Raw genomic sequence first — 21,098 nt, forward strand, 5'->3', positions numbered from 1 at the left:
GTGTTCATTCGCGTTCTATACCATAAATTTGACAATTCTGGTAGATTATCAAATGAATGTGTCAAAGTCAAAGATTCAGTAGTCAAAGTTTTCAAAATACAAATGGCTGAACTCTGTTTGTCTTATTATGAAAATCTTATTACGCGATTTTTGTGTGAATTTAACCAAAATGTGTGCAATATTAATAAATAAACCAGTAACGTAATAATTTTCATGAAAAACTATTTACTGCAATACGTGCGTATTTTGTTGAAAATGTCTGTCGAAAGGGCTACAGGTAAAGAGATCGATAAAATCAAACGTCGCCAAAAAAATGACGATATTATTGCAACAGGATTATTAAATGCTAGTGAGGATACAGTGCGTTTTGCAAAAATGGAAATTTTAAATGACAAGACGGGTAAGCCTACTGAATTACTACTTCAAGCAACTTCCCATCTGATATCTAGCACAACAAGTAGTTTGGCTGATACTCCTGGTGATTCTGGGGTGCAATGTTTGGACAGTGATGCTTCGGAAGCGACGAGTCAGGCTCTTATGTCACATAGTCTAATCGGGACAGAGGAACTAACGTGCGACAGTATTTATGATGCAGCCCCGTCGGGGTCACAGGATATGATTAAAAGTACGAGTAGTAGTATAATGACTCGAAGTGATATCGATAATCAAAATAGTGGGGCAAATGACGATATTGTACCAGAACTCCTTGTTGAAACCAACAAAAAACCCTGCTATGAAAATCTACCAGATGTTGTACTTAAGGCTTTAGAAAGTGAAAAAGTTTCTACTGAAGAAGTAAAAAAATCTGCTCTCAGAACAAGTGAGCCAAAAAAATCTCTATCAGAGGATATTGTCTACAGGAGGAGGTGTAGGAAAAAATCACAAAGTGGCCCTAGTTCCCAAAAGAAAAGGGTGTCCTTCCATGAAGATATCCTGAATAATACTAAAACTGACAATATTCATATTGAACGTGGATTTATTTCATATGGCCCTGATAGTGCATACTGTGATCGATTCAGGCAAAGAAATAATGTGAGTGATAGGTTCTCTTGGGCATCTGGTGACAGGGCTCCAAAGTATGCTGCAGATGTTGCACAACAAACTATGTCAGACATCCTCACATATGGAGACAGTAAACATGACCGTAGTGGCATATTTGAGTACTGCCAAGACTTTCGAAAGAGCAACCACGAAAACAACAATACAGATAATAATAACAAGGACAAGGACAACAATAATGAAACTAGGCCAAATGGAAAGTTATATGGCTGTGATTCAAATAGTTCAGACTCCAATTTCAGCTGTGATTCTGAATCCTCAAGCAGTGAATCTTCATCTTCAAACTCCAACAAAACAGAAACCCCTGTCAGTAATAGGAAATGTGAAAAAACCCAAAAATCATACTCTTGTGATGAATTTGAAAATAATGCTCATGTAGCATTCATGAGAAAGACTTATTTCTCTGAAGCTGACATCGATCAATCTCATGATCGCAGAAAGAAACCTCTAGAAGTACCCCAGAGCCCCATAACTGTAAAATCAGTTCTTAAAAAGAAAAGATACATCACCACTAATGTTGTTGAAGAAACAAAGGGAAACAATAAAGTATTAAATCTTTTGGATACTAATAACATAATTGATTCATTAAAAAATTTCTATAAAAATTTTAACTTTAATTTTGCACCTGAAAGTGGATTACCAGAAAATAGTTTTGAACTAAATAATGTCATTGAAGCTCTACCATGTGATGTTAACCAAAATAGAAAGCTTTCAAAAAGTCTAGACTCTGGATTTCAAATTGATGATGAAGATGATTTTGTAGAAATAAACTTGAATTCACAGGCATCTGATGTAGAGAAACATAAAGATATAGTGACACCAAAAAATCCTGTCCGCAATGAAAGAACTCCGGAGGGATCTCCAAGGCACAAACTTACTTTAAATATGCAGGCTCAAAATGATAAAAAATCCTTGACTGATATTCTACCTCCACTAAGCAAGTATGTTGTGAACTGTGAAAGTACTGTTTATGAACATAAAGGAGTCTCATATAGCTATGTACATGATACATTCCAAACTGCCTTTGAAGCCCCAAAGGAAACCTTTGTACCAATACCAGAATCTACTCCAGTGAAGGAATTAATTTCGAGCTCAAGCAAATCAGATTTTAATCAAAGAGATGGTGACAACTCAAGTCGAGCATCAACACCCAAACGTCAATACAATAAAAATGTTCTAGACGAAACAGAGCAAAAGAACGGTGTTTCGAAACATTTGTCGTCGCCAAAAAAGCAAAATGTTAACAGGTACAGTCGTAAATCGGCCTCCACCGTACAGAAAAGTGACGAAACCCAGCAAGTCATTAACGATAATTGCTCTAACACGGATAATTCTACCTTGAAGGGCGCGGATGACTTCAATGACGAATTTTTCGACAGTCCAAGTCAAAAGTTTCAGACTAATAAGTCCGCTCTACTAAACAGATACTTGAAAAATGTTTGTCAAAAAAAAGACCTTGAATTGAAGATACGTAATAATAAATTCTATCAGACGAAACTAAGGCTTGAAAAGCATTTCCCATGTATTGTATATCCGTCGAGGATGGTGTCGGAAACGTTCCGTGCGTCCGCCGAGCGGATGTCCCGTCTTATAGACAAGGAGGTGATTGAAAACAAAAGGCTTTCTGTGCGACTGCTCACGGCCGACGAGCCTTCATACTTCGACAGCTTCGAAGACAACGTTGCCATTGAATGCAATGAGAAACTAAGGTTGCAAATTTTCTCGCATCCCAAGGAGACCTTGAATAGGGTAAGATTACAAAACTTATTTACCAATGTACACAATTATTTATTGATATCTAGTATTTGGCTTCGATCGCAAATAAATTGAAAATGCTATTTACAATGATGCATTTATAACGATGATGAATTATCAGTTAGTACAGCTTTCATGTTTCTTTAGATGATGAGGGTACAATCACCATATAACATGGACGATGGATCTTGGACACCTCTACTCGTGTTCATAACGGACTACGCACTATATGTAGCGAGCGTTAATCCCGGCGGAACTGAATACGACATGATATGCAGATTACCTCATAACGAGTTAGATGCAATAGCGGTAAGTCTTAGCGTAAGATATTATTTGAATTTTTAATGCTTTATATTCAACTAGCATCGATTACATAATGGGATTAATAGCTTTATGTGTTACGTAGGCTTATACATATCTAGATTACAAATGGCTGTGTAATATTTATTTTAGAATATAACTTCCGCAACAAGATTCCCCGGCATGTATTTTTGCGTGATTCTTTTTCATACAAGAATAATACATTTATTTAAAACCATAATCATAGAACTAACTAAAGAGTGGTTAAAACTAAAACAACTTCGTATCTTATACCATATATCTCGATTTGAATTAGAAAGTAGGTCATAATCATATTGTCTAATATAATGCGGAAAGTAAAGTAAAAGTCTGTAAAATTCCTATAATAGTTGTTTTTAACGTTATTTATTTAAAATACCACGTTATCAAAATGGTAAGGGTTATGTCAATGCACTTCCAGTCGATTAAAAATATGAAAAACAACTTCATAAGTGCAATGTATTGAGGTTAAATTATAGTATTGGATATTGAATAAGTGGCCACATAATAAACCAATTAAGATGTAACATAATATTTTCTACATAGTTATGGTAGAGTGCCTCTAGGCACACTCTTAGAGATTTTTATAGATTGATTTGACTGATTGCAATATATTTTTCAATTGATAGTTCTACCAGATTAAAGGCGTATATTTACTAAATACATTTGCATTACTACATTATATATATAGAGAATAGACTATGTTCTAAAGGTAGAATAATTTTTGAATTTTTCAGTTTAGGTGTTGCAAAGACTTATTGTTAGCTATATTTACTATTTACAAATATTAAACTAATTATAAATATTTAACTATATTCGTGTTAAGCATTAATTATTAATAATAACTAACTCGTAAGTATCTCTCATTAAAATACGTAGCTACTTCGACAGCTTCCAAGGTAGCTTTATCTTAACTGGATTAAACGACTTTTATAATTTTCTTTAGTATCAACTTTAATGCGTATGTATGAATATTCCAACTTACAGCAAGCATAATCATGTGTCTGAGTGGTGAGACTGGTGGGCGTCTAATTCCCGTATAAAATGAATTGGTTTTAGACATCCGGGTGTAATATTTTGCGCCAAATCTCGTTTCTGAATCTTACTTATATAACTTATAATTAGATAAAAATAAATCAATGACGCGCTAAAGGTTTTACCTTATTAGCCCGGGCCTCAGATTTCTGTATTTGTTTCTTGATCATTTGTTAATCGAATAGGCAAGTAGGTTATCAGCGTTCTGTGCCTGACGCACGCCGTCAACTTTTTTGGTTCTAAGGCAATCCAAACCGGCTCACGATGTTTTCCTTCACCGTTCGAGCTAATGTTAATTTCGCATGTAGAAAGAAAATCCATTGGTGCACAGCCTGAGGATCGAAGACCCCGAGATCGAGGATCGAACCTACGACCTCAGAGATGAGAGTCGCACGCTGAAGCCACAAGGCCAACACAGCCCCTACTTATAATTAGATAAAATAAAAAAAAACGATACAACAAACTAGGTTTATTTCTCTAAGAAACCAACACATTCAATAGGTGACAAATGCATAAAATATGTATTTTTATATGTACTAAGCAAGCTATTAACCATAGCGGTCGGTTTACTTGGCCATTGGCTTCATTACCTATATTTCCACGCTTCAAATGAAATCAAACGTGCATTAATGTACATATTCATTGCTTCATTAACTATAATGGAATCTGATTCCTCGATATAATAAGCGCAAATGGGACCTTCCACTCCGTTTTTTTAAATACTAAGACGGTAATGGTTCAAAGTTTCTTTGGCTTTTGTGAAAAAATATGGATGTCTTGCCAGCTTCTGTATAAGCTCTTTTACATAATTGGGAGTTGTATCTGTAACACTTCGCAAAAGTAATTTAAACTTATGTTACATCGACAGGTGGAATAATTTCACATCACAAGGAAGCATCCTTTTCACGTTCTACCTAAACAGGGCTAACGAAAAGAGAGTAAAGTAACACAAAGGACTATAAATAAGCGATTTTATAAATAAGCCCTTGCCAAATATAGGACTATTAGACGGGAGGTTTTGGCAAAATGCCATTATTGTTTGAGAATGTAAACTGTTAAATCTATTGATTTTTTCTATTGATTTAGTTGTTCGGTACGCGTTTATATTCTATATTCCATGTAGAATGTTCTGGATTTTGACCTCTATATTAACGCTCGTAATGAAAAACATTGTGAGGAAACATGTCTTGATCCAAAAATTAACGTCGTTCGTGAGTTACAAGTTTGATCATAAGTAGAGATATTTTATTATGCGCGGCGAATTAAATACTTTTTTTTTTAATTTTGCTCAAATGTATGTACAAACAGAAAATTAAAAAGAGATAATTTTGTCAATGACTTTTCGTGAATCGTGTATCTCCTAACGGTATTTGATCGTTTAAATGCAAATATTTAGAATTCTGTTTCACTATTAAAAAATTGGCTTTTGAAATATTGACTTCGAGCTACAGAGTTATTTTCGGGAATTATAAAAGAAGCAAAGAGGCGATCTTCTATTGTTATTATGAAACATTCGGCCTTTTCACACATCGTTGAGTCATCCATATACATTCTGTGTAGTACAGTCGTTGCGACGGAAGCACGCAAGTATTGTGCGACTTATGAATTCTGTATAAGTAGTGAGTCATTCAGAACTTAGGGCTTACACATATCGTTTTACTAGAATATAAATCTTACTTACGAAGATTGTTTGATTCCTGAATGTTCTATAAACAAAATTTTGCAAGATATAAAGTCCTAACGAAAAGTTTCAAGAAGTCACCTCTAATCGTAAAAAACACGCAAATTATCGAATCAGACTCGCGTCAAACAAGTAAACATGACAAAATATTCCTTTCCTTTGAGATATAGATTATACTTGGTGTATTATAAATATTTGTTAATAGTACTTAGTGCGTTGGTTGATACCAATCTGATGCGACATTTAATGGTCCGCTTATTTAATATCATAGAAGTCGACGACGTGTGTCAGGCATTCCTTCCCTAGTAGAAAAAACCAATGATCACGAAACAGAAATAGAAATCTAAATCCCTAAAAGGTAGTCATATTATCCGAAGCACGAATTCGAAGAGTATTTTTTCATGTCAAATATTGCTCGGACGACGAAGACGACATGGACAAACAAACCGAGTACAATGCTCGTACTGGCTATTTCATATCGAGTTGTTAGTTCGTTTTATATTTCCTACGACTGCACTCGACAGTTTTAGGTCAAGAAAGTTATATCCTGACGTTGTTTTAAATGAAAATATTACTTTTATTTCTTTGGAATAAGTCCAAGATATATATTAATATTATTTCAGCTAGTTTAAACTAGATATTTAGACAACTAAGCAGTTATTATGGTTATGGAATATTTTAATCGGCCGATGTCAAATTAACGACAATTATAAGGGTGGTAAAGTAAACATAACATAATTGTAACTATAATCTTTTAATCATCTAATGTATATATAATGTTTTTTAGACCTATTCAGTGAGTAGTAACAGGTGGGCTGAAAAGTTGTATATGCTAATATAGAAACAACTTTTTTTTATACAATTTGATTTGGTTATTCAAAAGCGAGCTCATGCATTACCTCTTCATCGGCGCAAAATTTCTGACCAGCAAGTTTTATTTTCTGTTTTTAGATGCATTAGTATTGCATCAGAATTGTCACTCATGTTTGTCAACATGAGCAATGAAGGAATTAAAAAAAATAATTCAAAGTTACATAAAATTCCATAAAATTGTCTTATGTATAGTAAAATCTTCCAGGTGGGTCCGGAAGCACAGTACATCCAAATAATAGATACATCTGGTAACATTGCCTGTTCTGTGGTAACTGGTGAATCGTCTTTGGGCGCGCGGCTTGCATCCTCTTTGGAGTGGAGTGCGAGGACTTCTCCTTTAAGGATCTCCCGACCTCCAGCCATGTTGCCACTTAATTGTCGTCATCTAGCATCGGCTGTGACGCGACAGAGGCATGAGAAACGGGTAAGTAATCATATTTAAGTATTTAGTGGTATCTCCATATTCTGTAAGATGTAATACAGATATCATGTGTTCCAATAAGATTTGTCATTAAAGATTAAATAGGTACCGTCTTAGGGAGCACTGTTTATTTATGTTTTGTTAATTATAACAATATATTGGTATATAGTTTGTAAATTTATTTTATCGTGGAGGACAGGAAACTGTATATAATAATAAATAAATAATTAATATTATGATTATGAGTTGATGTCCTTTCTACTTGACCTACTTGAATTAATTGTCTCCTATGTGGGGCAGAGGGCATCTAGCTTAGACTACCAGCCTGATCGTTATTCGCTCTTGTAACATTACTCCGGCTCATACATTCTTTCGCCTCTGCTTAGATGCTTCGTTGCCAGGTCTGTTTTGGGCAACCACGTTTCCTTTGCCATGGAGATATATTTTTATATGTTTGTTTAACATCTGTGCCATAGACATAACAGTCGAAATCCTGCTTCGCAATGTGACTTAGATCTCTCTGAAGCGTGTGACCACTTCCATTTTTGGTGTTTTATAGTTATAATTAACAACTCGTTGCATAATTCCCATTGTTGGTTGTATATGGGTATCCCTTGTAAATTATGTAGCTACCTTATTTTTTATTACAACGAAAAATACACCGTATATTTTAATAAATTTTAATGATGTCCTAACATTTTTACCTAAATCAATAAGTTATATGACGAGATAAAAGAAGCAAATATGTAACAGCATCGTAACGGAGTGTTACCACAAAGTGGGAAACGAAGTAGATGCAGGCATTTAAGAAGAGGGGGGTACGATATATAAAAGTAGCGGTCCAACCGTGGATTCGAACCGCTATAGAAGCTGAAGCCGCTTTGGCTGAAGTTTTCACTCCTTTCCGTTCTTCAATCGTAAAAAGGTTTTCATCAGGAGGATATTTCTCTGCTTATAGCCACGAACGCGTTTTGATCGAGCCGCTCTCTTTTAAAGTAAAGATTGATTTAGTGCATGTCCTGTATATCGACAATAAGCACAGATTTTCAGGTCTTGTTTTATAATATGCTCTGTCGCGTAATCCTAGCGGGAATCTTGATTTCTCGCGACAAGATTGTTTTGTTCCTAATGGTGTTTCGATGAATTCTGCAGCCTTTGTAGTTCTAACTTTCTCAACTCTTTGTATTCTGGTCTTCGACAGACGAAGTGTAGTTGTAGTACTATTATACGAACATACGGCTGATAGCAAGTTTTTGAAGTGTCTGGAATATAACCGACTCACTTTATGCAAGGCGATCACTGCAATCCTATTTTCTTTAACACCCCATTCCATATTGTTATTTGATAATGAATGCAATATAATGTTAAATGAACACAAAAAATCAAGTTAAATTGCGCAATATCGAAAGAAGTTTTTTAAATAATATACATGTTCCAAATTCAAAATAATTATAAAGTTGATCTAGAGAAAAGTTTTTATGGAACAGTATTTATGGCCAGACTAGTTATACTTTAGGCATATTTACTTCATATTTAACCGCAATAAAGGTTTTTTATTTTATTAATTAAGTTAATTTTATCGTCTTTAATAATTCGCTATCTAACAAGATTTACACATAAAAATTAATCTCGTATGAATTTCTAAGTTGATTTCCGCATCATTGCGTGCTATGAGCAGGCTAATTAAGATCAATTATTCCTCGCGTGCAACTTATTGATGCGTACTTTGACACTGACAGCTCTGTCTTGTAATGTTATTTTATCTATTTATTACGGCTTAGTCTCGTTAATAGTACATATAGAAACAGGTAACATAAACAGTAACGTAAATTAGTAATTGTAGGCAATTGATGGCCCATTTTTTTAACGATATCTTCCAACGCTAATCCGAAAAAAGGAATACAAAAGAAAATACATAAACAACGACAAAACTAACATCAGAAATAAATAAATAACTAAAAGATAAGCTTAAGAATCATGTTCCAAAATACGATAATTAAAATATAATATTCTCAAGTACAAAAAAATATAATTAAAAAAATCACAATTGAACAGTTTTTTTTAAGGAACCAGGGGACAAATGGAATGACTATGGTTAAGAGGTGTTTCTGTAGAAGGCTTAATAACAGCAAGTTAACTATAATTTGTGCAACAATTTGTCGACGCCATGGCCTAGACCGTTGCGGTCACAGTAGAATGCGAAAGTCAGGGCCTTTGTAATCCGGTCGTTTTGGAACTAGTCAAGTAGAATTTAAATACCTATAGCCTGGTTCTCTGAATAGTAGAATGTCTGATATCATATAGATCGTACGACACCTGTATGCGGGGTAGGCGTTAAGGCAATTGAGTTAACAAAAAGGTCCAAAGGGAACACTATTGTATGCGTTGTGAAATCAAACGATATACATATGTATATTATGTAAGAATATAAGATATTATTATGTAATATAACCACAACTAAAATGCTGGTTTTAGTTGTGGTCCACCACAAAAACAAATATTTCTTAACAGGCACACATATTAACACAGTAACAATGTTATTTGAGCATTTCTAGGCATATAGGTATAATTGATAGAAACGAAATTGCATACATAAGTACAAGAACGCAATCGCTCTCTATTATGTATTTATCCGTTACAAAATACTGAAAAGCTGTTAAATTATATTTTAATTATTAATGTTAACTATTAAAGCTAGCCGCTAAATAGTGTAATGGTAACATAGACAACATTTAATACTAACAAAACACACACACATATGATTCATATGGCATCTTAGTATTACCTAATACTTATATAATACACTTATTTTCTTAGACTGCTAATGTGTTTATAGATCACTAATGTCATGTCAAATGCATTAGAAATTTAGAATATAACATAAAAATTTAAATTAATATTTACTTCAAAAGTGGCCGGCTAACCGTCACACGAAATTAACGGGGCAAATCCCTCCCATTTCCACTTTAGTTGTTTCTGATAAAACGACTTCGCCACTACTAATATTCAATTTGAATTCGACTTAGGGTCCTTCAAGAAAAGAATGTACCATTTCTTGAAAGGCCGGTAACGCACTTGCGAGCCTTGTGGCAATGGGAGAGGGTATCACTAAACTTGAGGTGAGCCTCCTGTCCGTTTGCCCCGTATTATATAAAAACAATTATATAATAATAACAAATTTAAAATACAAAACAAACAGAAACATGGGTCACTCTACATTTTCTACCTCATTTACCATGGAGAGTGTTCAGAGGAGTTGTTCGGATCAATACCAGCTGAGTTTCATTATCGGACGTCGAGGCAGATTACGAAATTCCACCCGTATCACCTCGATGTCCGCCGTTCCACAACTGAGTGGTTTTCTATGCAGTTTTTGCCACCATTTTGCGAACCAATTCGACTTCCTTCCTTCAAGAAGACGGATCCTTCAAGATAAGAGCGTTCCAAATTTGAAAATTTCCATGGGCGGCGGTATCACTTAACATCAGGTGAGCCTTATGCCCGTTTGACCCCTGTGCTATGAAAAAAATAAAAAATGTACTTAATAACAACGTCATCGGCTGTTACGAGTATAGTCCCTTCGATGTAGTTATAATTGATTTTGAGTGTAATTTGTTAAACTGAAATAAAATATTGTCTAGGTGCCTCCAATCATATTCTACGGACGTGCATGTTCAGGCGATGCTGAGGACCGACTAATGGAGGCTCCTGGAGCCTTCGCCCCACCGCTCGAAGGGTATCTTATGTGCAGGACTGATAAAACCAAACGATTTGAGCCCTGTTACTTCTTATTACGGTAAAAAGAGAAACTTCATTAGTTAATTGCATTGTTATTATATAAAATATTAAGAAAATTCCTAAGTTTAAAGACATTATCTCCATAATGGGGTAGTAAAGTTTGCTAAGTGTTGAATGTGTGAACGTATATTTAGTTGTGTCGGCCAGCGGGCTCCGACTCGCCTATAAATAAATAATCTGGCCTGACTTTCAAGTTGACTCCGTTATGTCAAAATTCAATACATTTTGACGTACGTAAGTCTCTTTCCTTAATCTTGCTTTTAGTCTTAAAAAAAAGACAACTATCTAGTATCAATAGATACATGTTTAGACTTACATTATATGACGCAAATCAAAGTGATACATTATGGGAGGAATCAAAGAACACTATATGTATGTGGTATGAATACATATAATTATTTGCCAATTTATTAACTCTAATACAATAACCAAATAGTACTGATACCGCGTGATTGGGCCGGCCAGCGCCATCTCGTGACAGAACGAGTAACGAACACACGCTATTTATAATTCGTATTAATCCGTCAACAGCTTAGGAATACAGTGATTATATTGATCTGTATTTTATTTGAGTCTCTATTTTTAATATTAAATTAAAAATTCCAGAGCTGGTGTCCTTCATTGGGGTCCACATTCCCCAGATGGGTCTCCCCTGCCAAACAACATAGCCCTACGTTTAGTAGTAGGTGTAAGAAGGCATGTGGATGCAACGAGAAGACCTCATTGCTTCGAGATCGCTCTCAGTGACTCAAGTAGACTTCTTTTGGCAGCACCTGACGATCCCACAGCATCATCTTGGCTCCAGTCTTTGCTCTTGCATGCTGCTCAAGTAAGTGACATAAAGATATAGTTGAAATAAATAATATTATAATAAAGTTGTGTATAGAACTAGTTCAAAACTATTGCCATAATATTTTAAAAAACTACTTTCTGGGGTTGACTTGTATATTTTGCAAAAATTTATTGAATTTCAATTTTAAAATATTGTAATTAAGTGATTCAAATTATGGTTTTATAGTGTAATTTAACACGTCCACAAAAAAATAGTTTTTTGTACTAATGTTTATTTTATGATTTGACGATAAATTATGCACAAAGAACATAAAGAATATATTTTTTTGTATGAAGTTTACTTTTGTTATAGTGATAACTAAAAATACTATTTTAAATTGAAAAATACCGCGCAATCACAGTAACGTTTTTACGTTCACATAGTGCCGCTAGATGGCAATCGAGTGACAAACAACGATCAGGTTTAATAAACATATTTATCTGAATGGTTTCATCATCAATGAAAACCACATAGTTTAAGGAATATATTTCAATCGGTCTCGTTAATACGAAAGCGATATTGTTCATGTCATATTGTTCTCGTCTAATTACAACCTAAAATATTGTGCTTAATTAATTAATTTTATGCTTGTCAAAGTCAAATTTTGTGTTGACCCGTGTAAACGATAACATTATGTGTTCACATTACATTTTAAAAGTACACAAAAAAATTAACCTGCCTGCCAAATTAATCTTATGTATTAGATTTAGCTAAAACTGTGACTAAGTCAGAGATAAAGGAAAATATGACGACGAGAAGCTTTCATCACCGCCAAAGCCAATTAAAATTTCTCCACGTAGAGTGAAAGCATCAGCACAAATATTCATGTTTTTTACTATGTCATTATAATGACAGAAAATAAGCTAGGGGACTTTGTTTCCGTTAATAAAAAATATATTATAGTTGACTATACAAACTTAAAGTGATTTCTTAGAGGCGACTCGAAAAAAAGAAAAAGAGGGGAAAATAAACCATACATCGTTTTCAGTCGTTAGAAGAAAAAACAACTCCCAAGAAAGCTATTCGTTCCGGTCCACCTCCAGCTTGTACGGTACTCGTCACGCCGTTTGAGGTCATCAGCTTAAGAGACAGCCTCGATCTGGCATTTGTTGCTGGAGCGGCTGCCTATTTGAAGGATAGAGGATCAGAAGCGTTGTTAAAAGGTGGGTACATGAAAATTTCTTTAAACATATTTTTTATGAAGCAAACAGGTTTTACTTAGGTCATCTGTTTTCATCACAACGTATACTCATTTGTCGGAAAGAGACGCAAGAGTTATTTTTGTATAAATAAGGCGATAAGTATAAAACATAATGCCCATAACAGAAAAAGTAAATAAATGTCTTCTAGTCGAGCACTTTTTACGAGATGACATAAAAAAACGAGTGGAGCATGACGTACCGACTCGAGCGGTAACGCAGATTCGGCTCTGTACATCCAGAGCAAACAACGTATATGGACACAAAACGTTGAGGTGTTTGCTACCGCGGCTAATAAATTACCCAATCAGAGATTAGATAGCCTAACGCTAACCTACATAAACAGTAAATTAAAAAACTACTTTTATATGCAATTGTCGCGCTCCTAAACAAGACTGCTTGGTTACATTAATACAAACCACAGCGGTTTTCTAATGTAACATATTCTGATTATATTATATTATTTTGTATAATAAAGAGAGAGAAAAATTGGTATATGAGAAATAAATTGTGTAATATTTTTATTTGCGTACAGCGCCATCTAGTTATAGATGGTCAGTACTAACTACTACTACTGTTACTAACTCTAACTGTTACAAGCCAAAATAAATTGAATATGAACAAATGAAAACTTCAAACATAGATAAAATATTAACGCGCGGACGGAGTTCGAATTCACGAATTATGCGTAATGCTTCGAAGAGGACCCTTGGAGAGGAGAATGTATTAAAATGGAGAAATCCTTAAAAGTGTCGGCATTGGCCGCCCCCAAATCAGGCGCAGGCGCAATAGACGGTGCCAACGATGTCACAGTTTTCGAACAAAGGTTTTTTGCTTCGTTTTGGTTTTGGATGGGCTAGACATAGATCCGGTCACGTGTTTAAGCTAGCGCTTAAGTAATTTTTTTAATGATTTCAGAATACATCGAGGAAATGCACACCGATATTGAGATTTTGGCATGCGGCTCAATCAAGAATTTGACAGCATTCAAGATACCCGATACAGATGAAAATTGGTGCTGCTTGGTGAGTGATACGTAATAAATTAACTAATAGTAATAATTAAGAAAGAGAAGCTAATTGTCAAATGATGTGTCATAAAGTAAAATAAAAGAAATTAAGTTCCGGGGATTGTTTTAAGGTTTCCATAAGTTTACCTGGTTAGGGAAAATATAACTAAATATAAATATCCTTGCCTTGGAGGGAGAGGGGGGAGGGGGCGGTAGAGTAACGTGTCGATCGCGTGATTGGTAAATCGGTTTATAGGCGAGTCTGACTCGCACTTGGACACTTTTTTCATTTATTGTTTAATAAAATAATTTGTACTTTTATAGGAATGGAGTGTATGCGAGGCACGCGAGCGGGGTGCGGGGCTTGCACTAGTGTTGGCGAGTAGTAACGAACTGGAGAGGCTTATAGCGGCGGTCGAAAGAGCATATTGTGATCTTACGGTAAGCATATTTATTTTACCATCCAACGAATGTAAATCAAATTATAAAAATGGTGACAATAATGGTAAAAAAAAGCAAAATCAATGTAAAAATTTCCGTTGAAGCTTTAAAAATTTAACTAATCATAATGTAAATATGTAAACAAACGACATGTTTTCCTGTTTTGTATTCTTCAATTACACAAATACACATATATTATATACACATAATCGATCAGAAACAGTCTTCGACGAAATTTAACTCCAAGAAAGGATTGAAAATATTATTTACAAGCTCGCTTCGTCATCGTAGATTCGAACTGTGACCGGGTTTTGTCACGTGACTGATGTGTAATAATCAATATGTTATAAGGATTTTCTGATAATGATCGAATGAATGAAAATTGAATTTGACACGAATGATAATTATTAGATATTTCTTGCCACATATCACTCATGTTTTATACAGATAACTCTTTAGTTTTCATACTGTCAAATAGCCTAGGGGAAAGAAAGATATATACGAATTGCAAAGCGTGATATTTAAAAAAAACAGAAAAATACTTGAAAAATAAACCCCATTCAAAAATGTTACATATTTACATTCGTGTATATCATACCTCCAGTATGATATACACGAATGTAAACAAATTCTACGACCTCACTTTTTTCCACTGTCCGCTTCAAGCGACATTTCACCCTTGTACGAAATAACACACTTATGAGAAAAATTTATTATTAAACTCAGTAGGTTCATGTAACCTACCCACTTTTAATGAGACGCCGTGAAAGTAACTCATAGTCACTGAACGGTCTTGTGTTAGGTCCTTGGTATATTGAATATTTTACAATTGAACGCTCATAACTATAGAATATCCGATCCGATTACGAGAAATACGCTACCTTAAACGACTTGGTTAAAAATAAATGTTTTTTTTTCTCAGTGTGAACCATTTCCCCTAAGCGTTGTCGAAGCCACCAAGTCCGCCTGCAGTACCGCACACTCTAAATATGAGGCTGCGTGGGCGCATATGCTTCCATCCCATCAGTAATTTAATCAAGTTATTCATAAAACCGACCTACATACTTAAGGGTTAGTATGAACACGTTCGTTATAGCTTTCGTATTTATTATCGACTCTTCGATGAACAGATATATATATGCTTTTATGAAATGCATACGTTTAATTTTATATTTTCACAACGTATAAGACACGTTTAACACAATTTGTGAACGGCCCTTTAAATTATTTTCACTACAATGCAAATGTAAGGAAACTATTCCAGAATTGTAATATCATTTTTACTTTAAAAACATTTTTCCGTGTTTTAGAATACAGATAAGTTTTGTAAGTTATTGGGATCGGTCCATTAAGCGTAATCTTTGAAGAAAATATAACATACTCAATATATAAAAATCAGTACATTATTAATGTATTCGAAATTCAAATTTTAGAAAACCTGACATATAATCGACATTTAACGTGAAATAATCAATAACTTGTTGTTGAGAACTTTTAGCACAATTTAGAATTAAATGCTTTTGAGGTTACTGTAGTGATATTAGGAAAAGTGTAATGCCAGTATATAATAAACTCTTCACTAAGCTTCTTCGGTTGTCATGGCAACGATGCTAGAACATTACGTTTTAGTTACATGAAACCTTTTCTTTTTACGGTCTCAGTTAACGATGAAGCTATAATATTACCTTAATATTCAACAATCATGAATGTTTATCTGTGTATTGTCACTGTTAAAAGGTCACAAACAACAAATAACGTGACGAGGTGCGTCACTTTTCCGTTGAAACGTTTATGAATTTATTGGTCAACTCACACTTGGCCTGTTATTATTTTTTATACATTAAGCTATAACCTTATATACTGGCATTGCGCCATATAACCGTACTTATCGTTGTTTAAGTAGTAATAGTGTTGTAAATAAACTGTTTGTCCTTTTTTGCTACAAGTTATCTTGCTATGTTAGATAGAGATAGCGTGTTAGATTCATAGGCGATTTCTAATTGTGTAGCTACTAATGTATCGTGACTTCAAATAATGTATTTTAATCCCAAAGAAAATGTGCTAAATTATTTTATATAATTTTTCGTAATTGTTTACCGGCGAATAATGCTCATTTGGATTTCGCTATTGATATAAATTTATCGTTGGTAATTATTTATCGTATAACTGTCTCCTTCATTCATAAAAAACATCGAACTGTGTACCGCAGTAAAGTAATTTTGTCTCTTTTCTTCAAAGCGTTAACACAATTTGACAGAAAGGGACGAATAAGTCTCTAATTAGAAACGCAATAAGACTATTTTTTATGATAAAGGGAGTAAATTTTTGAAGGATTATTATATCATGTATGACAAAATATTTATAATTTATGGCTCTATATATTTTATACTTTGAGAAAGATATATTCAGATATATCTCTATATACGGTCTTAGCAATTAAATTAAAATTAGCACTTGATATATTGTATATCGAATATTCTGATGGCTGTGGTTTGTACGTTCTATGGTCTGTGGACAAACGAATACGATTTCTATACAATAAATACGTAGCAAGTTGTTTTATCCGGTCCGAGTTATCATCGTACTGGTACGAGTCATAGACTACAGAACTGTCAAATATTAAAATTGGACTTATTGCAACGACCTTTATATGTATAAAGTTGTATTGAAACGTGGCGTTAATACGAGGGACGAGATTAAAAACGTCTGTCATTTGTCAAAATTTAGTACATTTTTGACGTACGGTTGTCAGATTTAGCGCTATTTTTTAACAGAAGTAGAGAATAATTACCAACAGTAGAACGTTATTCTGAAACTTGATGCATTGGTTTGGACATTCAAATTATAATTGATATCAAAATTATTTAATTTCAAGTTTAACGGAGTATTATTTAAATTTCACAAGCCTTTTTTAGCTTTATTTTTAAAGCTATTTTAATGGTGACGTGTGCGAATTCAAATGGGTTCTCATATTTTTGGTTGTAACGTTTTGGGCGAGAGCCATGTGATATTCTATGTATAGGTAGGGTTAAGAAGTGCCTCGCGTTAATTGTTTTATAGTGAATATTTGTGTAGAAGTTCTGAAGCTCGTCACAAATGCATAGGCGGTACAATACTGATAAACATTTTTTTATAGTCCGCACGGTTTGTGCATTGTAAAAACATATAATTATCAAATGGAAAGGAATTTAGGAATGGAAATTAAATCTAAAAAATAAAAGATCAATTCTTATAAAGCTACATAAAAAAAGAAGTGTAAGACAAGATATTTACTTTCATATTGTCATAATTTTTATATCATTACTTAAGATAAAAGCTGCTTAAAATTCATATACATGTGGGTCCAATGTTGCAAGTAAACAGGATATGGATGAAGGGAAATGAGACCTTCGAGAAGAGCCGACCTGTTGTCGCGTCGAGAACAAACATGATGTGGCTTCTTCAATATACATATTTATACACAAAGTACGTCAGTATCCCCACAGTACTAGCCAATACGATAATGTTAAAATTAAATATAAAATATAATTTTACATACATAAAATTCACAATACATATAAAGTTATTGAATAATGTCTTTGGACAAATTGGTTGATAGAACACAAGTTAAATGGTGGGGCTGGGATTGGCAATTTAATTTAGCATTTCTAACTATTTTAAAAAACATATCTTCTTAAAGTCTAGATCAATCTGTATTGTGCGCAATTGTTTCTTGCTAGCATTATTGGCCTAGTGGCTTCAGCGTGCGACTCTCATCCCTGAGGTCGTAGGTTCGATCCCCGCTGATGCCCCAATGGACTCTTTTTCTATGTGCGTATGTAAAATTCGCTCGAATGGTAATGGAAAGCATCCTGACTTAAAAAGTCGATGGCGTGTGTCAAGCATAGGAGGCCGCTCGCATATTCGATTGACAAATGATCATGAAACAGATTTACAAATCTGAGGCCTATAACACCATTGATTTTTTTTTTTTTAGTTATTTCTTATCCCACTGTACTTATAATTATCAAACAATAATAGAAAATACAGAAAATAATAATTTGAGGGTAGACAAAGAACCGGATGTCACATAAAACTTTACAACTTCTATTTAAATATGGAATGCATGTTTAATATCTTTTTTACCAAACTGCGGGGCACTTATTTTGTATATCTCAGTGATTATTCCAAATTAGGTGCACATTTTGTACTGCCTACAATTATAGTCGTAGCAATTTTTTTGTATCTGTGATTTGTGCTTAAGTTTGGCGAATTTAATTATGTATTGGGCCATTCAAATATTATATAAGCACTAACAAATGTCTCTTTTATGTGTGAACATGAGAGAGAGATTACGTAAAAGGTAGCGCTGATATAGACTTCTATATATAAATAAAATATTATCCAATGAAAAGAGTGAAGAATATATGTTATTTTCCTGCTTATACAAAGCTCGTTACGGAAAAATATAGTATATTATAATAGGCTTTGGAAATACTTTTTAAATGGGAGTTATGTTTCTGCTCCGCGAAATATTAAAACAAAATACTATGGCATGGTGATAGAACTTTAAACTGATCTAGAAGTTTCTCAAAATATAAATCTAATAATAGTAATTTTATTATAGACAAGAGAATGTTTAGTACAAATAAAACGCTTATATAATACTTGAAAGGCACCATAAACTATAAATTATATTTTATGTATTATTTTGACACGAAATTTTATGAAGTCCGTTTGTGGCTGTTTTAAAACATGATTTGTTCTTGGCAATGTCGATTTGTTCGTTTGATTATTTCTGAGCGAGAGAGAGAGAGAGAGTGCGATATCCTTTGAAGTGCAAGTTATAAAACTGTATCTGTCTCTTTCGCAAGGCCAAACGCACAGACCGTAGTTCGTAGCATTTGTCAAATTGAAATAATAAGTATTACTTTTTTTACATTTTCTGTGGAGACTAACTTCATTGATTTTGCCCTCAAATTTCAAAGGAAATGTCACAAATGCAATAATATTTATATGACGAAGTCTCTCTTAATGTTTTTATGTTATAATATTCATTCATTCATTTCATACTATTTGACCTGTGTAATATTTTAGTTCCAAGTAGTTTAATCTTGTTGTTAATCTACTGTCGATTTAGTAGAATTACCTGTTTTGGGCTCTCATAGTTGAAATACCATTTAAAATTAAAAATTTTATTTATTTATTTATTTGGTGAACTGTTACCGTGTTCGACATCTATATTCCAATTGTAGCAGCCTCTCACAAAGATAGTCAACACTTGCAGCATGTAAACCTGTATAATGCAATATAGTGGATAAACTATATTATTGAATTGTATTAACGACTATGGCTTCGTGTTACCATGAATTTTACAATTATCTATGTTTGTAGTCTTGCCTTGGTGTTGCCATCTCTTAAACATAGTTGCAGTCATTAATACTCGAACTTTGGTCTGTGCTTCCAAAACTAAAGTATTAATAAGAACAATAATATTGTTAAGATATAGTACTTATTACACTTTGAAAGCGATAAACATTGTATATTCCATTTATTCACTATAATCAGATGAAATATTATCCGGAATGGGACATTATTAATTATGAATAGTTTTATTTATTAATGAAATTCGCGTTCTATTCTATTTAGTGAAAATTATAAATATATGAATTTTTTATTCTCGTTTTGTTGTGATTGATATTTCTTAAAGATCAATTTGTTAAAAGGCTGTCGTGACTATTGTTTACATTATTATTAGTTTTGTATATTCCGATATTTTTCTGTCTCATTCAATGAAATTATTGTATATTGTTCTATTGATACATGCTTGACATTATATTGTTCATGATTGCATAATAAATATTGAGAACGAAGATTTGCTTTATTTCCCTGTGTTTTTGAATTATTCATATCAGTTGGAATAAATCCTGCTATAAATAAATAAAAATTATATATGTCGCAGTAAAGTAGTTAAATCAGTGAGTTTATTGAGTCTCTAGACAGTTAATTAAAAATCGATGTTCTATCAAGTCGCTAAAGTTCCGTCAGACAAGTGAGTGAACGAAACGTTTAACGAGTTTTCTAAACGTTCCTAGGCAACAAGACTATCCTAACCATTTACAATAAAGCAAAACAAGGAATTTCCAAGTTTTCAGTTCTTCACGATCACACCGAAATAACAAATGAGATAATCATGGTGGAGCATTGTTTTACCAACTAGTTTTACATAGTTAATCAACACGCTGGCTTTCGGTCAGACAGATAGTTAAACGTTTTCTACGCTGCTATATTTATATCGAAATGCTAGCGACTTGGTTGAATATCGACATTTCAATAAACACTCTGATTTAACTACTTTATTGCGATATATATACTATGTATTTGGAATTAATGATGAAAACTTCAGCATATTTCACATTGGGAAATCTTCTACGTCTGTGTGATTTATCAGTGTCATTTGAGGGCGGTAAATTAAGCTCAAAAAATATTTTTTTGTCTAAAGAAACAACAAAAAATCTTTCGCTGTGGCAAGAAACATCTAGCTACATCTATCTTCTGGCTACTAAACACGTAAATAAAATAATATTTGTATGTGTTTATACAATTATTATTTTTTAATTATCCAAGATAATGTATGGAAGAAAACATCGGGATTTGGTCAATAATGCCCCGCACAT

At 33.6% G+C, this 21,098-nt stretch overlaps 1 protein-coding gene across 1 annotated transcript; it reads left to right on the forward strand.

The window, feature by feature from the left end:
• Positions 1–107: 107 nt before the first annotated feature.
• LOC123712886 (putative uncharacterized protein DDB_G0277255) lies at positions 108–16,139 on the forward strand. The gene is made up of 9 exons (XM_045666241.1): positions 108–2,808; positions 2,962–3,123; positions 6,948–7,166; positions 10,805–10,959; positions 11,568–11,790; positions 12,782–12,956; positions 13,911–14,017; positions 14,326–14,442; positions 15,365–16,139. The coding sequence occupies exons 1-9, from the start codon at positions 214–216 to the stop codon at positions 15,470–15,472; spliced, it is 3,861 nt and encodes a 1,286-aa protein (XP_045522197.1). The 5' UTR covers positions 108–213; the 3' UTR covers positions 15,473–16,139.
• Positions 16,140–21,098: the final 4,959 nt, after the last annotated feature.

Source organism: Pieris brassicae, chromosome 8 (genome assembly GCF_905147105.1).
Source record: "Pieris brassicae chromosome 8, ilPieBrab1.1, whole genome shotgun sequence".
Lineage (NCBI taxonomy): Eukaryota > Metazoa > Arthropoda > Insecta > Lepidoptera > Pieridae > Pieris > Pieris brassicae.